We start from the raw sequence: 18,685 nt of genomic DNA, 5'->3' as shown, positions 1-18,685 counted from the left end.
CGAATAATAATCTATGAATGCAAAATTTTATTTAAAGGAAATCTTCGCACCCATTCGAATGAAATGTTCATATTTCACTTCACAAGTTAGAAACTGCCTCGGGCACAAAATGAAACACTCGCATACATACGGTTTGCTGCGGTAGATGCGTCTTTTTCACAGCTACAAAATGAGATCAGAAAAATGACAAGCAATTTTTGGGGTAGACTAATGAATGCATTCCATTTTTCATGAATGCATTTCACTAACTCTACACTGACCAGGGAAAATGACAATATTTGTCGGGCTAGTTATTGCAACATTTGCATCAGAGACTTATTAGCATCATTGTCCTTTTATTATTATTACATAAATATTCGCGTCTTTTCATTTCTTCCCCCATTTCTTCCCCTTTTTAGTCTCCCCATAAATTGCAAGGAGGCCTATATTGTCTCATAAGCTTGCTGATATATATCAATGTCTGTAGGTCATCTATTACGTTGTAATTTGACTCAGTCATATGGATGTAATTGTCCGAATTTTAAATATAAATAGTAAATTTATTTCTGTATTAGAATAGTATTTCTGTAGAAATAGTATTTCTGTAGAAATAGTATTTCTGTAGTAGAAAACAATTTGAGATCAGACACATAAAATATGGAGCATTCAATTAAAATGTAAATGCCATATAAACTGAGAGCCAAAATTAGGCACGAGCGATAGCAATTACCAGATGAAGATGTCAAATTTGAAAACATTGAATTTTCCGAAATGACTACAGAGATTTTTTACCGCTATCGTATACAAAGTACATCATTTCTAGAACCCACCCGATTTCAGTCGGTACAAGACTGCAATAATACTTATTTTAAGCAACTAGCTGATAACCGTCTGGTTTCGGTTAGTGTTTCAAGGAATAGCAATGAATCGCGTCAGACATGTAAATACTGAACACTAAAACCAAAAGCTGTACATCTGGCTGTATTTGTATCATTAACTAAACTATTGTCACTATGCGGCATTCCTACTCCTCAGCCGTCTACTAGATTCAGCATACTATCTGCTTCGAAAAGACAAATAATTAATTGTTTTTTAATTGAAGCACATATGCTGCTCATCTTTCACGTTTGGATTAAGACTTGTGGAAATGATGACTGAATTTGAATATAAATTTGTAATTATTCCTGTCCCTGTGTTAGGAAACAGTCCGAGATCAGACAGAAAAAAATATAACTCGGTACTCACTGCAGTGCGTGATATAGAGCGCATTTTCTCGTCCGTCCGTGACGTGAAGTCACGGTCGGACATGACGAGCACAATAGCGCCTTTTTTCCATAAATGAGAAAATGCGCTAAAAACGCTACATTTAGTTAATTAATATGACGAAATTCGGCGCGAGTTCCAGCAATAATCTAATAGAAGTTTAGAAATTTGAATAAAGCGCATTTTTCCGACCTCATAGCCATCAAGACATAATTCGTTATAAATAGCATCTATTGTCTCCCCAGTCCACCAATGGTCGTTTTCTCGTTACATATATGTTGTGATGCAGTGCACTAAATAACTCTAGGTTATTTAGTAGCAACACCCGACACGTGCCTATTGAACAAAAAATCAAAAGCTATACATCCGCATGCATTTGTATCATAATCTAAACTAATTTTAATCTTCAATATTCAGATTGGCACTTACCTCGCCTGCGATTGTATTTATTAAGCGAACGAGTTACCTGTAGAACAGAATTGACGACGTACAGCGATAATACTAACTAATATTCCAAATTTCGAGCAGATCCCTTCAGTTTTGAAAGACTTATGAGTGGTTCGGTTGAGCGAAATGTTAGGTTTTACGTTTGAGTCCGTTCGCGAGTTCGGAGGAGTGTCAATTCGGTACACACTTGTCTGTCAGCAGATCTGGGGAGATGCAGTTGGATTGAGCCAGCACAATGCAGGATATGAAGATTTATATGACTATACATGAAGACATCAATCAATATTCCACTCGTAGCATATTTTATGATATTTATCAGTTTTTGCTGATATGTAGGTGCATTGATATACGATGCAATGCAATTTCGGGAGCATTTTGTTTATTCATTTTCCTCAATAATATTGAGAAAAATGATTATTCTCGTTTATTTTTCTGAGGCCAAACTTATATAACTTTCTTCAATGAATGTCCCTTCCTTGCATGTTGCAAATCTAGTCTTCTCAACTGTCGCAATACTTTTTACCTCATTCCTGACTACTTGGACGAAAATAATTTAGAAAAATTATGTGTCAGCAGTGCAATGGTAGGTTGATGGTAGAATTCAGTTCATCTCGAAGTTCTTGTAAAATTTACAATTCGTTTCCTCTCTGTAACTCCTACGAAACGGAACACGGAGGCACCGTCGCAGTCTCGCATATTGCCAGAAATATCACCGCGCCTGCTCAGTGAGGATCGTCGTCTGCTACTGCACTTGAGCCTTATATAGATCAGTATGGCTTTACCTTTCACTAACTGGGGAAGTGTTTCAAGATCAGCAGGTTTATTATCAGCATTAGGCAAGCAGGTCAAGTTACTGAATTACGGTGGCGCCGACAGAATTACTGTATCGTTTGATCCATTCACAGAAAAGCAACAAGTTTTTACTATACGGTAAGCTTATTGTTTTACTTTGTGTTTTGATAATTGCGAATTCTTGCCAGTATCTAGGTAGTGAGTCGTGATTCGTGAATATTGATGAAATTATTTTTCAAATCTACTTGTGTATAGTAGTATCTGTGACATCGCGTCAAAGACTTTTTGCAACACTTCTCTTTAACTTTACTTCTTGTCTAGTCTGGAAAAGTCCTATTTTTGTCTGAAATATCGCGGCTCTAATATCATATAATTTCAGTAGGTATGAAATCTCGCGGCTTGAATGTCATAAATTTTTGTTTGATTAAAAAATCGCGGTTTGCACTTCACAAACATGTCATTTCATAAAATTTTCAACTTCCGCAATCCGCATTGCTTTACCGCAATCCGCATTGCTTTACCGTTTCTGCCAAAAATATCTTGCAGAAAAAACATAAACATCGTAATGTAAACAAATAAACAAAACGTTTGTTGAAGATCGCGCATAGTTGCGGTCATGTCAAAGCGGTCAGACTGTATATTAACACGTACTGTCGGTACTGAACTTACAGTAGAGACAAATTTTATTGTTGCCGTTTGACTGTTTAAGGGTAAAATTAGAGATTTGGGTAACACGTGCATAAACTTTGTAAATAAATTCGCACCTCGTAAATGGCTTTTCATGGCCGAGATATGGAATTCACGGCTCGGTGAAATAGAATCACGGCTCGTAGAAATGGAATCACGGCTGGCAAATCCATAAAAACCACGGCTCAAAAAATTCAGTCGCGGCTCGCCAAGTAGATATATTCCATACTAGCTTCTTGTTAAGTTTTTGTTTGTTTGTCTGTCTGCTGTGAGCCTGCAAATCTTTTAAATTTTAATCGTTCTGTACCGGTAGCTAGGTATTTAACACACTTGACACTTCTACCAGTCAGAGTGGTTCAGAGCCTAAGAATAGCCTACCTGTCCAATTGATCTGTAATTTTGCACACTTGTGTAAAGTTGTAGACTATGCAGCATGCTTGGATCAATTTACAGGCTAATAAATTTTAAAAATTGAAAAAACATGGAAAATTTTAATAATAATTTTTTAATATATTAAGATAAAGTAAAAAATTTATTAAATTCATGGTACGTTAGACGATTAGGGTAAACACAGTAACACACCATATTCCAACAACTTATTCCTTAAGGATGTAGGCTAGCAAGAAATAGGGTAAACGCGGTATATTCCGACATCGTAGGTAATTCGGTCACTTCTCTAGTTTTTCCTTTATATTAAGCTTTGTTTTAGTTACATGCGTTCATTGATGGTTGAAATGGTGACGTCATACATTTGCGTGTCGAAATACTGCAAAAACACTAGGTCTTGGCCATCTAGTGGGAAAATATTGAGATCCAAAGAGAGACAATGCACGCTACCCAGTGAGATCATCGAAAAATGTTTCAAATTTGACAGTTGACCTTGCTCTACCAAATAGTGAATAACTGTTTGTATAGGAAGAATATTATGGTTTGAGACTTTTAAATACGTCTGTGAATATATTAGGAATCCTTTAAATATACTTGTTTTTGCTGATTTCAAGTGGTAAATAAATTAATAGATGGTTAAGTTGAGAAATGGATTTAGGCACATGAAAACTAATTCCGTCACAACTTGAATTGAACACACACAGATCATTCCAAGCTGTGTACAAAAATTAAAATTTGCTTAATTAAAAGCTTAATAGTTGTTAACTAAAAGCGTAATTAAGTAGTGTTCAATATTCATTAGTGTTCTAATTAAAGCCGTGTTGTATTCCAATACAGCTCACACAGCGAACGGAATTCGAACACGTGGATGACGGCATTACGTATCAGTAGAATTTGAAGCGCGGACGGAATACGCCTCACCAAGTGCCGAATATAGCCACACACAGTGACGGAATATAGGGATTTGGTAGGTTTGCATTCTAAAGGCTTTTAAATAAATATGGCAACATTTTGTGACGTTTCGTCATTGCTGACGCGTAGTGCGGTGTTTTGAGAGTCACATAAAGCAAACAGAACTTGAGTAACGCATACAGTAATTTTTTTATAGTTTTTCATTTCTCGATGCATCCTTAATGTGACGGAATATACCGCGTTTACCCTACTCAAGATTTTAACCAATTTCTTAAGCATGATAATGCTGGTATCCATGATACTTTACTGGTCTACTTATAGGACTCAAAAATGAACTTGAGACAGTCTAAAAAACCCTCTGCTTTGCCACTATGCGTGCCAGCAATGATAAAACGTCACAAATGTTGCCATATTTATTTAAAAGCCTTTAGAATTCAAATCTACAAAATCGCTGAATTCCAACACTGTGTGTGACTAAATGCGGCATATTGTGAGACTAATTCTGACAGCGCTTCAAAATCGTAATTTGTAATTCTGACGCCCTGTGTTGAATTCCGACACCCTGTGTGAGCTGTGTCGGAATATGACACCCTGTGTCACTCACAGCTGTATGTTGTACCGTCACCGTGTCGGAATTAGTTTTTATGTTTTTAAAACCATCTCTTAAATCAATCATCTATTAATTTATTTACCACTTAAAATCAGCAAATACAAGTATACTTAAATGATTACTAATATATTCACAGATTTATTTAAGTCTCAAACCATAATATTCTTTCTACACAAACAGTTTATCACTATTTAGTAAAGCAAGGTCAACTATCAACTTTCATACGTGTTTTGACTTCTCACTAGTTGACTTGGACTTTTGCTCTGCGGATCTTAACATTTTTCCGCTAGACCTAGGGTTTTGTGGAAATCTGGCACGCAATAGTATGACATCACTATTTCAACCATCTACGCATGCGTGGAAGGAACTAAGACCAAGCTTAATATAAAGGAAAAAGTTGAGGGGTGTCAGAATTACCCACAGTGTTGGAATATGGTGTGTTTACCCTAGTAACATCAGAGACACTGCCATCTTTAGAAGCGTTGTCTTTGAAAAGTAATTTTTAAACACATATTAGTTAGACTCTTTCTCAAGTTCATTTTTAAGTGCTATAAGTATAAGTGGGCTGTGGCCTAAGGGTGTGTGCAGAAAAAAATTTCTTCCCAGTGTAATTTAAATTATACATCTAAAAGGAGAAGAAAATGTAGAAAAATTGCGTATATAATTGAGTGCCGTACAAATAAAAATGAAAAACTATAAATTTTTTTCTTTATTCAATTTTGTCCCAAAAATTAACTAATTTTCAGTACTTTAGTGGAAAAACAATGATTTCTAGGTTTCCTATGAGCCAATTTTAAAGATTTCAGCACCATTAGAAAGCAATTTTAGTTGTAGCCTTGTAGGCTATCTAGGCTATTCTAACTAAAATTAAAAATTTTGGTTGAGACTTTGACTGCATGCTGCAGGTGTAGACTGCATCCTGCAGGTGGGTGGGGGAAACAGGTGTGACTGATAAATGAATGAATTTTAATGGTATATAATAAATTCACCAAAATCAGAATTAAACGGAATAAAATCAGAATAAATGATAAATAAATTACAATAAAAAAAGATAAATGAATGCTAAATGAATGTATAATGGCTGATGAATGAATGATAAATTAATAATAAATGAATGATGCAGATGCATTCATTAAATGATAGATAAATGATGGGTAAATATAGATTATAATAATAATAATAATATAGATGAAAATAAATAATAATAACAAATCAATAACATTCGTACTAGTAATATCACCTCACCTAATGCCATTGTGGCTGCCATCCCTAGGGTGAATGGCACTTGACAAATTTCACCAGTGAGTTGACCAGGAGGTAGGTGCAAGTAAACAATTTAATGTAATGATGTCTCTGTAACAGTAAAATCATCCTGGTCAAATAATTGCATGCAATATAAACTCTTAAACTTTGAAATATAAACCAAAACAGGAAGGCACTCACATCACACATGATCACTGAAACACTACCACAATGACTGAATGTTAACTACTTATTGCCTTGATGGATATTCTTGACTTCTTGTAATTGTGGTTTTGGCTGACCACTTGAAAATGGCAAAAACTCCAATGTATGTTTTACAATATATAAAATGCATTTGAAAAGTACAAAATTGCTTTAAAACAAAGTAAGGTCACTTTTTAAAGAAAATAAGGTCAGTTAAATAAAGTAAGGTCAAAAAAATAATCCAGTAAGAATTTAAGAACAAAGAAAATAGCCAGCAAATTTACAACTTTTACCATGAGAAAACATTTCAGAGTCCAGCTCCATCCTCGTGTAAAGAAATGGTGAATTTGCTGACCATTTTTTTTTTCTGCCTCTAAATTTTCGAAGTAATATGTTGTTTTTACTATGTCAAGGGTAAAATTTAAAATTTTACTTGGATAAATTGTCATAGTTAGAATATTGTCTTACATAGCTGAGAATATAGGACTCGTGACTCAAAAACCAAATCTGCTGTTTGGATTTTTTTTTTCATTGTTTCAAATTGTATAAACTTGTAGCTCCAAAATTTTATTTATGACATGGAAAAAAGACCTTTCCCTTTTATTATCATGAAATTTCATCTGTTATGCATAAATGACCAAAGTATCTATTCAGTTGAATTGCATAGGAAGACATACCGGTAGTTGTGTTTATATTCCTATCCCATTTTAATTGTTGACATAATATATATATAGGTAGCCTAGAATATAGTTGTTTCTTTTGTAACGTATTATGTCTCTTTATTTAACAAATAATATACCAGAAAATATTACCTGCAATAAAATAAGAACAATAAAAAACACTAAATATGAGCTTTGACTATGAATCTCTCACTCTAAAGCTTATTAAATACCACATAACATAACATAACATAGTGATGTCGGCTCTGAAGTGTAGGCCTGATGTGGCCTGTCGCCGATTCTTTTCCATTTCGTGCCTTGTTCATAGATCTAAACTCGTGTCATTTGACCGGATCTTTTCATGACTGGCGATAGTTTGAAGAAGCTACTAGACTTCCACCGGGTTCGATAAGTCTTGCAAACTTCCATCTCTAGCTGGGCTGATTTGGTTTTATTTTTTATTCTAGAGGCCGTAGATGGCTTTTCTCTAGAGGCGGTTGAGGGCTTTTCGACTATCTTTTTTATTTTCTGTCCAGCCATTATTAAATGCACGAACTAGATCTCTTGAACGGAGAAAAATACAGAAAAAGGACGGAGAAAACGACTGAGTTGAGTTGAGTATAGTAAAGTTCCCTCGAAAATTAAGGCTGGAAAAACAGCTGAGCTGCAGCTGGCGAGGGAAACACAGAGGTGTGGTGGCGGAATCAAGGTATCGACGCGTAGGCGGGTGGAGAGGAGGCGGGTGGAGAGGGGGAGGTGTAGGGGCCAAGAGGGTGGGGAGGGTATAGGAAGGCGAGGCCTGAGCGCAGTCAAGGCAGCGATTGTTCTCGGGTTACCGGCAGTCGCCGAGGGTTTTCAAAAACTTGCCCTCGTTTCACGCACTAAAATTTGTCGGGAATAAAACACTTGTACTAGCCGTTTTTCTCACTATTCGCACAATTTTGATTGAACTGCACTAACATTGAACCTTTCACTGAAATCGTTTCGGTACAAAATTCGCGAGATAAGTCAAACCGGCATAGTAAGAAGTGAGAAAGTTGGGACCCGCAAACACTACGTGCATCCTCGATCACTGCCAGAACTCAACTCCATGTTAGGTAAAAAAAAGATGATTTGTGGAAAAACATCATCTTGTGGTTATCTGTTGATTAATTTTTATTTCTATATTGCAGATCAATATTATCATACTTGAACCAGCATAAAAGAAGAATCACCAACCCAAAGTGTGCCCTGAGAACCAACATTTTGTGTGACCGCAGCTTACCATCAGTGCATGTCCAGCTCAGTAAGTGACAACTTTAGTCTTTATGTTGAATATGTCCTCTAAACTTCTTGGAAACATCTTCTTTATGTATAATATGCATCTGAATAATTTTTTTCCAAATGTGACAATGTGTCAAGAATATAAATATGATTGGGGAAAAAATAAAAAAAAATTCTGGAGAGATTAAATGTTGTCGTGTGTCACCTTCAATTTATTATACAAAGAAATTCAGTTTTTTATCATTACACTTTCTTGCTAGAGTGAAAAGTTAAGGGTAATTTTGACATTCAACTTTAAATGCTCATTTATTGTGATTTCAATTCCCATGAATTAATTTAAATGATTTTATTGTAACCAAATATGTGCAAGCTCTTCATTTTCTGAATTTTATATTTGCAGTTGATGGGAGTGAAGTGCTTTTCAAAACAGAAAACCTCACCACACTAGAGTTTTTAACCAATTTCAACCATATGGTGAGCGCCAAGGCTCCTAAGAAGCAGGAAGTTGCTGTGGTCCTCACCAAGGCTGAGAAAGCAGCAGCTGTTGGGGGTGCAAAAAAGAAGTGGAAGTAATCTACAGGAATTGTAGTTATATACAGGCATTGTAATTATTTCTTGAAATTGTACAAAACTCTAAACTTACACTACCAGGAGGAAATTTTGTGCTGTCACATTGTTGTGCAGGTTTATCCTTGTGTGGAAATTATTGACATCATCAGGAATGGCAACCAATCCAACTAGTCAGCGCAAGTATGAAGCCACACTCAAGTTGGTCAATAAAGTTTATGACCAGATTCCTTCATTCACGGATGTTTTTGATGAAGAAACTTGGTATATATTTGCCTTTTTCTTCACTGTGGCTACCATTATTGGAGCTTTTGTAGCTTCAAGATTCATCACGCTAAAAAATTTAGATCGATAGCCAGCATGAGTGGATACAGTTCTCACCAAATGGCATTGTTAACCTTTATTTAATATATCTTATTTAAAAATTGTGAAATTTAGGACGTCTTTCATGACTACGACTGTTGAACGAAGTGTTGTCTGAAATGAATCCTTCACTCACTGGAACCATTGTGGTACAGGTCCCATGTTTTGTTCAGTTTTTTGTAATGCAATTCTTATTAATGTCTCAACTAGTCTCATAATTTCAATTTGATAGTTAGATTTATGCTGCAAACAATTTCCCACCATTTTTTAGTATTTTCACCTGAATTATTATTTGACTGATGTGCTTTTTGTTATGATATGTTCAAGAAAGCCCATTTCCTCAGCTGCGCAATAGATCATTATTTACCTCTGCTTAAGCTAAGAATTACCTCCGTCAGTAATTTTCGATGGAGACGATCGCGTAGGAATGTTCGACTGAATAAAGAAAAAAAATATAGTCTACGCTGTTCAGTCTTTGTTTTTCTAAGTGGATCATGCCAATTGAGAGTGAATTGCTATTTTCTTTGTGACATCGAGATATGTTTAAATTGGAATATCTTCAGTTTTGTCTGACGGTTATGGATTCTGTAGTTATTGCCTGCACGAAAACCAATTATGACTGGTTTAACTTTAAACGAACTGTGCATGCTAAACAGGAATTCATTGAATGTTCTTGGAATTTTATTCGAATGCTGTCATGAAACATACTGATTAAAATCAGCAAAGTTGTTAGATGTGTGTCTTCCAACTTCCAGCGCTGAATATAACAACAAAACAAAGTCGCCCATCGTGGACAGACTTTGACCAAAATCGTGGATTTTAGCATGGTTCTACCACAACTTCGCCTGATAGAGCTTACGCAGCCTGAGACAACTCCTGCTTCTAGTTCCAACAAAGATTACCGAACCGAAAAGATGACTTTGTTGATGACTAATTTAGAATTCTTATTGTCGACTTTTCAATCCATGCACAAGTCGGGATGCGGTTTCGTTTTCACTTTTGCGTAATTAGTGAGAAAAGTCTGCCGCATGGCGTACTTTGCCGAAAACAAGTTGGAGTCTAAAGTTCGTCTTCAGAAATTATCGTGGGCTCCTATGTTATTCGGACTTATTCCAGAAGTAAACATCGATATTTTTTTATGCCTTTCGTGGCTGACGGGACTCTTTGATCCCATGATGGATGATTGATAACATTGATGAAGATAAATGTATCCGAGATCATAGGGTTATACTTCGAACGGTCAAGTTGGCTTCTTTATACTGGCAAGGGATAGTTGCTATTTGCACGACATTCGCTGTAAAAAATCCATGCTCTTAGGTGCAGATTGTTCAAAACTTATGGGTTACCTCTTCGCCTATAAACAGTTACGGAAATAACACTGGCAACACAACCAGCTTAATGAGTCCAAATTTCTCTCTACTTCATCACGATGATGTGAATACACTGATACCCCGGCTCTCCTGCCACGACCGTTTACTTGAGCTCCCAGGCGTATCGGTCATCTTGAAGGCTGACCACAATCAAGTCCACCTATCGTAAAAACCCAGAAAATGGGAAGAGAAGAAACCCGATGATGCGAGGAAAACCTCCACATTGAATTATCAAGAAGAGTGCATGCTTAAAGACAGGTCTCGCAATTTTGATAATTGCTCTGAGAATACGTATTTCAAGACTTGACCGATATAATTGATGAACGCACCAATAAAGTAATAAAAACCGGCTGTATTTGGTATCGAACCGTCAATATTTACATAATTCAGATCATTAGTCCGATGCTTTGCAAAGAAAAAAATGTGATCAAGAGAGTACAAGTGCACCAAAATTAGTGACAAAAATGAAATTTAGATGCAAATGACGAATTCTAAACCATGATTCGTGTAATGTGTCTGATTAAAAAGTTTATCAATTCTATTGCTCCTTGAGTTAGTTTTTGAAATTGCGCATAATGAACCGACATTGAACTTTAATTCATTTGTTTTGAACTAGGTTCAAGAATGTAGCTCTCTTCGAGGCTACTCAACAGCCATCTCATTTGATCAGAAACGGCCGTTCAGTACGAATTTCGTGACGAGCTAATCTTCAGTGAAGAAGTATCATGGCGCGGACACTGAACGTCATGGCTCCTCAAATCTTCCAAAAGTCGGTGGTTAGAAGTTTAAGGACGTCAACTAAGTTTTTCAATTCCTCCGCATCAAATAAATTCAATTTTGGAAAGTTATTGCTGAAAAAAACACCAATACGTACACAGGTAAGTTCAAGGTTTTTTTTATGGATTAATGTGGTAAATTAGTCTTCTGTTACTTATGGAAATGTTCTATGTTGTCAGTAGAGACAGAGTGAATCAAAAGCCCAGCGCAGAATCATTGTAAAAAAAAATTCTGAAGATTTTTATCTTCGAATGAAGATTGAATATTCATTTAGAATGATACGCTTATTAATAAAGTAGTGCAGGTTGCTCTAAAAAGTACCGAATTCAATTCCTAATTATTCTGACCTGACGGACAAGTTCATGCTCGAGATTGAGATTCATCCGCGTTCTGCTCCGAAAGTCAGAAGCTTGGTGGCTATGTGTAGAAATAATTTTTTCGCACACGGTAATGACGGTATTAAGGCTCATTTGTTGTTCAGTGTTCACAATCGATCTAATTAATGAAAGGTTCTCGTTTTCTTACAAGCACCACTGCACCAAAGTAGGCCTATCAATCGCTCTTGGGCGGGCCTGTTGTTTTGCTGAGACAAAGCATCTGTTTCTTTCAGTTGATTACAGGGCGGGCCACGAGCAATTTACTTTGAATTCTCATGATTTTGATTTCTGTAATAGTGGTCAATTTGTCTTTAGAGATACAAGAAACTTAGTTGTTGACCTTCCTAAATAGACCAGTAAGTATCATGGCTACAGGTAATCTGGCATTATCCATCATTACTGCATCATAAATCTTGGAGGCTCCAAGATTTATGATGTTATTATGGCTATTCTGCTTCAAGGTGGAGCAGAATAGCCTACCTGCCTTGAGCTTTCCCACCATTTTGGGAGCTCCAAGATTCCTGCTAGATCAATTATCTCCTATCTAATTGTTGAACAAAATGCATTGTTTGACTACAAGATTACAAATGTATAAAAAATTTGTCACTTGGAAGGAACAAGGTTTCATTCATAAATCATAAGTAGGAAAATTTCAATCCAGCCTCTATATAGCTCAGATTGGAAAATTCACAAAAATTGTCATTTGCCTGGCCTAGTCTGGAAAAGTCCTATTTTTGTCTGGAATATCGCGGCTCTAATATCATATAATTTCAGTAGGTATGAAATCTCGCGGCTCGAATGTCATAAATTTTTGTTTGATTAAAAAATCGCGGTTTGCACTTCGCAAACATGTCATTTCATAAAATTTTCAACTTCCGCAATCCGCATTGCTTTACTGTTTCCGCCAAAAATATCTTGCAGAAAAAACATAAACATTGTAATGTAAACAAATAAACAAAACGTTTGTTGAAGATCGCGCATAGTTGCGGTCATGTCAAAGCGGTCAGACTGTATATTAACACGTGCTGAACTTACAGTAGAGACAAATTTTATTGTTGCCGTTTGACTGTTTAAGGGTAAAATTAGAGATTTGGGGTAACACGTGCATAAACTTTGTAAATAAATTCGCATTCGCACCTCGTAAATGGCTTTTCATGGCCGAGATATGGAATTCACGGCTCGGTGAAATAGAATCACGGCTCGTAGAAATGGAATCACGGCTGGCAAATCCATAAAACCACGGCTCGAAAAATTCAGTCGCGGCTCGCCAAGTAGATATATTCCATACTAGTGCCTGGCCAAATCTGGAAGATTAGGCAGAATTTATTAAAGAATTGTCAGTAATAATCATTATTTTATAGGTAAATTCTGATTATTGTTTTTCTGCAATTTCTGGCACCTTATGAATAGCATATGGAATTTTTTTGATGATGCCATTCGATAGCCCTCGCAAAGAGCTATAAAATGAGCCTAAACTTGTTTATGAAATGTTTCATCGATAGAAGTTATTAAGTCATTAACAAAAAAACGCTCAAAACTGTCGCGAGTAGCCCCGGTTGACGGTATGCGAATATTTGTATCATAAGAAGGTAAGTGCTAAATATTTTCCAAGTGGCCCTGTCAGTGGTCAAGTCACCCTGTTTTACAGTATAACCAATTATGCAATGTCATATACAGTAACCAGCTTTTCTGAAATTTAGCTTTTTTTCAAAAATTAATTTTCTTAAAGCCTGGTTGCAATGGAAGCTGCCAGAGAGGCAGTTCGGTAAATGGGGCCATTTTGTGCTTGCAAGTGCCGTGCCGACATTCATCCACTGCTACTCTTCCTGAAGGGGGTGAAGGCCAACTCCTACCTTCTTCCAGCCCCTACACCCTTGCTTTGCCTGACCTCACCAACCTTTTCATTGACATCAAAAAGGTGTGCTTTCTGTCCTGATGTTGTCCCAAACATTCATACAAAGATTTTTTTTTTTCATAATTTGGACATTTACTTGGGTAACTCAAAACTGACTTACTTTGCTTTCAGGGAATTTTAATTGATGCAATTTTTATTGTTGTAATTTGATTTCATCATATGCACTTTATATCCATGTATTTGAAATTTGATGCATAAAATGAAGGTGCAATCATTATCATAGGAAATCACTTAGCCTATCTTGAATTTTAACAATATCTCCATGTCATGCAAAACTCCATTGAAAAAAATTTGATTGTTTTATGCAAATAATCAACAAAAGCAATACAGCAATTATGACTAGAGGGTTTTTGTAACATTGTCTTATTGTTTTATTACAGTTAATTTATTGTTATTTGTTTATTTTTTATTTAATGATGATTGTATAAGTTTACCAAAACCCATCTCCTGAAACTATATTTACACTTTTCAAAATTTCGGACAACTATGATATTCTGTGGCATTTCTCATCAAAAATTTTTCAATTTTGTATCTTTCCATTCATATTTTTTTTCATACCTGAAAATGTATATGTGTGTAGTCTCCTAGGCTCTTGTGTGCAGGCACTGAGTGGTACAAGTGAGGAGCTGGAAGAGATTTCATGCTATTATGTGGATGGTCAAGGCAAAGTGATGCGTCCTGTGATCACGGTTCTCACGGCTCGTGCAGTCAATGAACACGTCTGTAAACATCACAGGTACTGCATTCTGGGGGTCTCAGTTCTTAGCACTATATGATTGTGCATTATAAAAAAAAATTCTTCATTGAAGACTTCACACAGAACCCTTGATTCTTAAAATTGTTGAGAGGCAATTTCAATTGATTTCATCATGTTAGCCTAATTAGAAACTTCTCGAGACTTGTTCTACTCCTAATTAACCTGATGTACTCCTAAGTTTTAAACTCCAGTTGCCAAGTAAAGGCATTGAAAAATATTGCTGGCATGAAATTTTTATAATGTTTATCTTAATAAGCAAAACTTTACACAGAAAACATTAATTTCATAATAAAGTCTTCATACAGACAGAAATTTTGTATATTGCAACAAAGTAACAAGCTACTAAATTTTGAATGGTTCAATAACTTAATATTTTTTAATTACAAGCTCGGTTAAAATCCTAAATAAACCTAATGGTAGACAAAAATGGTTCATTTCACTACCTATGTGTTATGCTTGAAGGTTATGCTTTGCTTACGTTGTTCAGGCTGCTGAGCAGTCAACTGGAGATCGCTAAGGTGACGGAGATGATACACACAGCGTCGCTGCTGCACGACGACGTCCTGGACATGGCGGACACCAGGCGTGGCAAGCCCTCGGCCACGCAGCGATATGGGCAGCGCAAGGTAATGACAAGAGTAACATGACTGCAAGGTCTCTGCCACGCAGCGATATGGGCAGCACAAGGTAATGACAAGAGTTACATGACTGCAAGGTCTCTGCCACGCAGCGATATGGGCAGCGCAAGGTAATGACAAGAGTTACATGACTGAAAGCCTTCTGCCACGCAGCGATATGGGCAGCACAAGGTGAACCATGTGATGCAAGTGTAATGACCAAACAATAACTTTCAAGTCTGTACTGCAATGCTTGGATGTTACCTGTGATGATCCGTATGAGACGTTTCCAGTCATATTTGATGGTTGATGTTCCGAGCATAGATCAATTATTACCTTTATTATTTCTTCATGGAAGTTCAAAGTTTTTAAAAACTATTACTTTAACGTGATTAATTGATGAAGTATGAAGAATGTTTGATTAAGTGTCCTATTCTTTAGACAGATATCATTAGTTACGAAAAAATTATAATGTTTTGAATTCTTCTCTGTATCATGTAGATGTATAAATTCAAGATCAGTGCTTTGCTTAACTATAATAGTAATTATAACACTTTTCTGTGTTTTTTAATGTGTATGTTTATCATCAGTCGGTGATGGCGGGGAACTATATGCTTTCCGTTGCGCTGATGATGCTTGGCAAACTCGACAATCCTGAGGTGACGGTCGTGCTCTCTCAGGTCAGTAGTGCCTTCCTCCCCCTAGTCTTGCAAAATGTTTTTTTATTCGTGTGTTATGATAAAGTCTGGCGAAGCCGGTTCGCCCAGAATTTGTTAAGCCTGATTTGAAGGCGTTTGCCAAGTTGACAATTCTCTCGTTTTCTTGAAGAATATTCTTGTGGTCATAACCCTATGAGGAAAGATACTTAACTTTACGCTTCTTTTTTTTCGTTCTTTGGCGTGCTTAAGTCTGTTGCTCCAGTGTCTTTGCCGTTTTCACTTGAAGATATCGATTGTATCCTCTCTGTCTGCAATGCTCCAAGGCCAACAGACGCTACTACTAATTGAGCATGTGTTCAAAACCGGCGATCAGTTATTTGCACTTTTCTGGATGTTCTATTGGTCGGTGCACAAGGTTTTGAGTCGCGGCTGCCGAACCAACTGTCCTTCACAGGGCAAGTGACCAACTGCTGAACAAGTGACTTGAACCGCTAAACAAACGTTTCTGGATTGAGTAGGTATGTCGAATGTGCTACAGCGGCCACCAAAGATCCTACTTGCCTTTCAGCTGCTTTGCGCTACATCACCTACATGAACTTGAATTTAGGTCTTTGTCAGCCAGAACTGTTTGGTCTTTCAATGATTTACTCTCCTTCTTCAGCTTGATATAGGTACTCATTGGTCTAGAGCGTTTCTGTCTCGTCCGCACCCTCTACTGGGTCCGTTGCTTGGGTTCGAAGTCGTAGATCACAACATTTTCGAGGTGGAAGCGCAGCTGCCACTCAGTCGACCACTTGTATAACCTGCCTAAGTCACACCGAAAGAACTCTCTGGCTGCTGCATCGCCATTGTGAGCAAAGACCTTCGTATTCATCTGAAGAAAGTTCCACGTGGCTCTGAACATCTTGGGGCAAGTTGTTACTACGGAATATACTGAAAACATCTCGGCACCTGTCTTTGATTCCGTGGGCTTCCATTATGGCCACCAAAAGTCTATTTGGGACGTTTTTTTATAGCACGTCAGACTTCGTTCAAGTGTGTGTGCTGATCATCTGACTCGAGTTGGCGTTTTCTGCCTCGTCCGTCTGCTATTACTGACCATTGCTTTTAATGTGCAGGTTTTGACAGACCTCGTGCAGGGCGAGTTTATGCAGTTGGGTTCTAAGGAAAAAGAAGACGAGCGTTTCTCGCACTATCTGGACAAGAGCTTCAAGAAGACAGCTTCTCTTATAGCCAACAGCTGTCAAGCGGTTAGTGTATGGTAGTTTACTTGGGTCATATTTGCCACGAGTAGCAGCGTCCGTATTGCTGCTGCAACACTCTGCCTCAGTATCGAGTGTATAGTGCATTATGTGTATGATGGAAAACGAAGTTGCAGCATAGAATGTATGAATCGTTGAATGAACTTTTTCATTGATATTGATGGCACGGGTAGTCGCTGCTGTGGAGTTTCCTCGGTGAGACGAAACTGCATTGAAAGGAAGTGTATATTGTTGTTAACTTATGATTGTGAAGGCTGCAATCCTGGCCGACAGGGATAAACTTTTGCAGAAATTTAGTTCATGGTAAATTTGCCTTAATGAAATGACAAAGCGACCTCTTTTCTCAGGTTGCTATCCTGGGTGGCGCGGATAAAATGGTGCAGCAAATGTGCTACCAATATGGCCGTAACGTGGGGATTGCCTTCCAATTGGTGGACGACTTCTTGGACTTCGCGGCCTCTTCGAACGTCGTCGGCAAACCCACGGCCGTCGACCTCAGACTCGGCATGGCCACCGCGCCCGTCTTGTTCGCTTGTGAAAAGGTCAAGAACCTTAATTTAATTCTTACGATCAATTTGTTTTGATGTTCTAAAATTTTGGTCTGTTCCTCTGACGCCATAACAGTAACGAAGCGTTTAATTTATTTGCAAATTAACTATTGCCGAAATATATTCGAACTTATCTTTTCATTCGACATCGTTAGAAATTCTTGTGTTCATGCCCGTTATACTTTGCTTTTGATTTTCGTTCATAAAAACCGTATCCTCGTGGTACAAACTCGGGGGAAATGTTTAATGTTACCTCTTGTTGCCAGTTCCCCGAGCTGATCCCGATGATCTTGCGCCGGTTCAGCGAGCCTGGTGACGTGGAGTTTGCCATGGAATGCGTGCACCGCAGCGACGGCCTCCAGCAAACCAAACTCCTGGCAACCCAACACTGCCTACACGCCATTTCCATGCTGCAGCAACTGGCGCCTTCCCAGGAGAAGCTTGCACTCATAGCCATCACTGACAGGGTCATCAACAGGATCAAATAACTTCCGCGAACATAATGTCGTTTCAGAAACATTGATCTTCGTGCTTACCTGGGCTCATCAACACTGACTCGAGCACTGACGTGACGCACTGACATAACTTTACCACCCCTCACGGGATGACATAAATCTCCTTTCTCAAACCAAGGGCTTCGCGGTACTTGGTTTCTTCGCATCGGGCTATACTCACATCGTTTTGGGATGGAACGGAGATATTAGTCGTTAAATGACCAAGCGTTCGCCCAAGTGTCATGATCATGTTCATAACCACTCCCCATTTGAGCTTCACAGGCAAAAGAAGTTTTTAGAGCGCCATAAATGTGTTAACTCAGTGGGCTCGGTTGCTGTCATTTTAACGCACAGCCTATCTTTAAAGTATATTCAGCCTGAGGACAGCTTGATTAGATTATATCTATAATCATCTCGCTCGTGCATATCTAGGTCACCTTGACTTCTATTGTGCATTGACTGTTAATTCAGGCGTTGTCGGCATGTTTTTTAACAATTCACATTAATGCAAGTTATTTATGAAAGTTTCAAATT

The 18,685-nt window shown here is 37.6% G+C and overlaps 2 protein-coding genes across 3 annotated transcripts; both read left to right on the top strand.

Annotated features, from left to right (window-relative positions):
• The first annotated feature begins 2,344 nt into the window (after window positions 1-2,344).
• LOC108672927 lies at window positions 2,345-9,116 on the top strand. The gene is made up of 3 exons (XM_018160695.2): window positions 2,345-2,619; window positions 8,355-8,467; window positions 8,846-9,116. The coding sequence occupies exons 1-3, from the start codon at window positions 2,462-2,464 to the stop codon at window positions 9,016-9,018; spliced, it is 444 nt and encodes a 147-aa protein (XP_018016184.1). The 5' UTR covers window positions 2,345-2,461; the 3' UTR covers window positions 9,019-9,116.
• A 1,748-nt stretch (window positions 9,117-10,864) lies between these two features.
• LOC108672914 (all trans-polyprenyl-diphosphate synthase PDSS1) lies at window positions 10,865-18,685 on the top strand. 2 transcript variants are annotated; one of them, XM_018160674.2, is made up of 8 exons: window positions 10,865-11,623; window positions 13,629-13,817; window positions 14,417-14,550; window positions 15,059-15,197; window positions 15,779-15,868; window positions 16,966-17,097; window positions 17,457-17,651; window positions 17,924-18,685. In XM_018160674.2, the coding sequence occupies exons 1-8, from the start codon at window positions 11,471-11,473 to the stop codon at window positions 18,143-18,145; spliced, it is 1,254 nt and encodes a 417-aa protein (XP_018016163.1). In that variant the 5' UTR covers window positions 10,865-11,470; the 3' UTR covers window positions 18,146-18,685. The 2 variants fall into 2 exon arrangements, with proteins under 2 accessions (XP_018016163.1, XP_047741704.1); XM_047885748.1 differs by lacking the exon at window positions 10,865-11,623 and having other exon boundaries at window positions 13,770-13,817; window positions 14,403-14,550.

Source organism: Hyalella azteca, unplaced genomic scaffold, assembly GCF_000764305.2.
Source record: "Hyalella azteca isolate HAZT.00-mixed unplaced genomic scaffold, Hazt_2.0.2 contig2982, whole genome shotgun sequence".
NCBI classification, from domain to species: domain Eukaryota; kingdom Metazoa; phylum Arthropoda; class Malacostraca; order Amphipoda; family Hyalellidae; genus Hyalella; species Hyalella azteca.
Note: the sequence above shows the minus strand (reverse complement) of the source record. Positions and strands in the feature narration are given on the sequence as shown.

Coding starts and splice junctions, on each gene's coding strand:
- LOC108672927 (XM_018160695.2), top strand. CDS start 2,462: ATGGCTTTACCTTTCACTAACTGGGGAAGTGTTTCAAGATCAGCAGGT. Junction 2,620..8,354: donor CAACAAGTTTTTACTATACG/GTAAGCTTATTG, acceptor TCTATATTGCAG/ATCAATATTATCATACTTGA. Junction 8,468..8,845: donor ATCAGTGCATGTCCAGCTCA/GTAAGTGACAAC, acceptor TTATATTTGCAG/TTGATGGGAGTGAAGTGCTT.
- LOC108672914 (XM_018160674.2), top strand. CDS start 11,471: ATGGCGCGGACACTGAACGTCATGGCTCCTCAAATCTTCCAAAAGTCG. Junction 11,624..13,628: donor AAACACCAATACGTACACAG/GTAAGTTCAAGG, acceptor ATTTTCTTAAAG/CCTGGTTGCAATGGAAGCTG. Junction 14,551..15,058: donor CACGTCTGTAAACATCACAG/GTACTGCATTCT, acceptor TACGTTGTTCAG/GCTGCTGAGCAGTCAACTGG.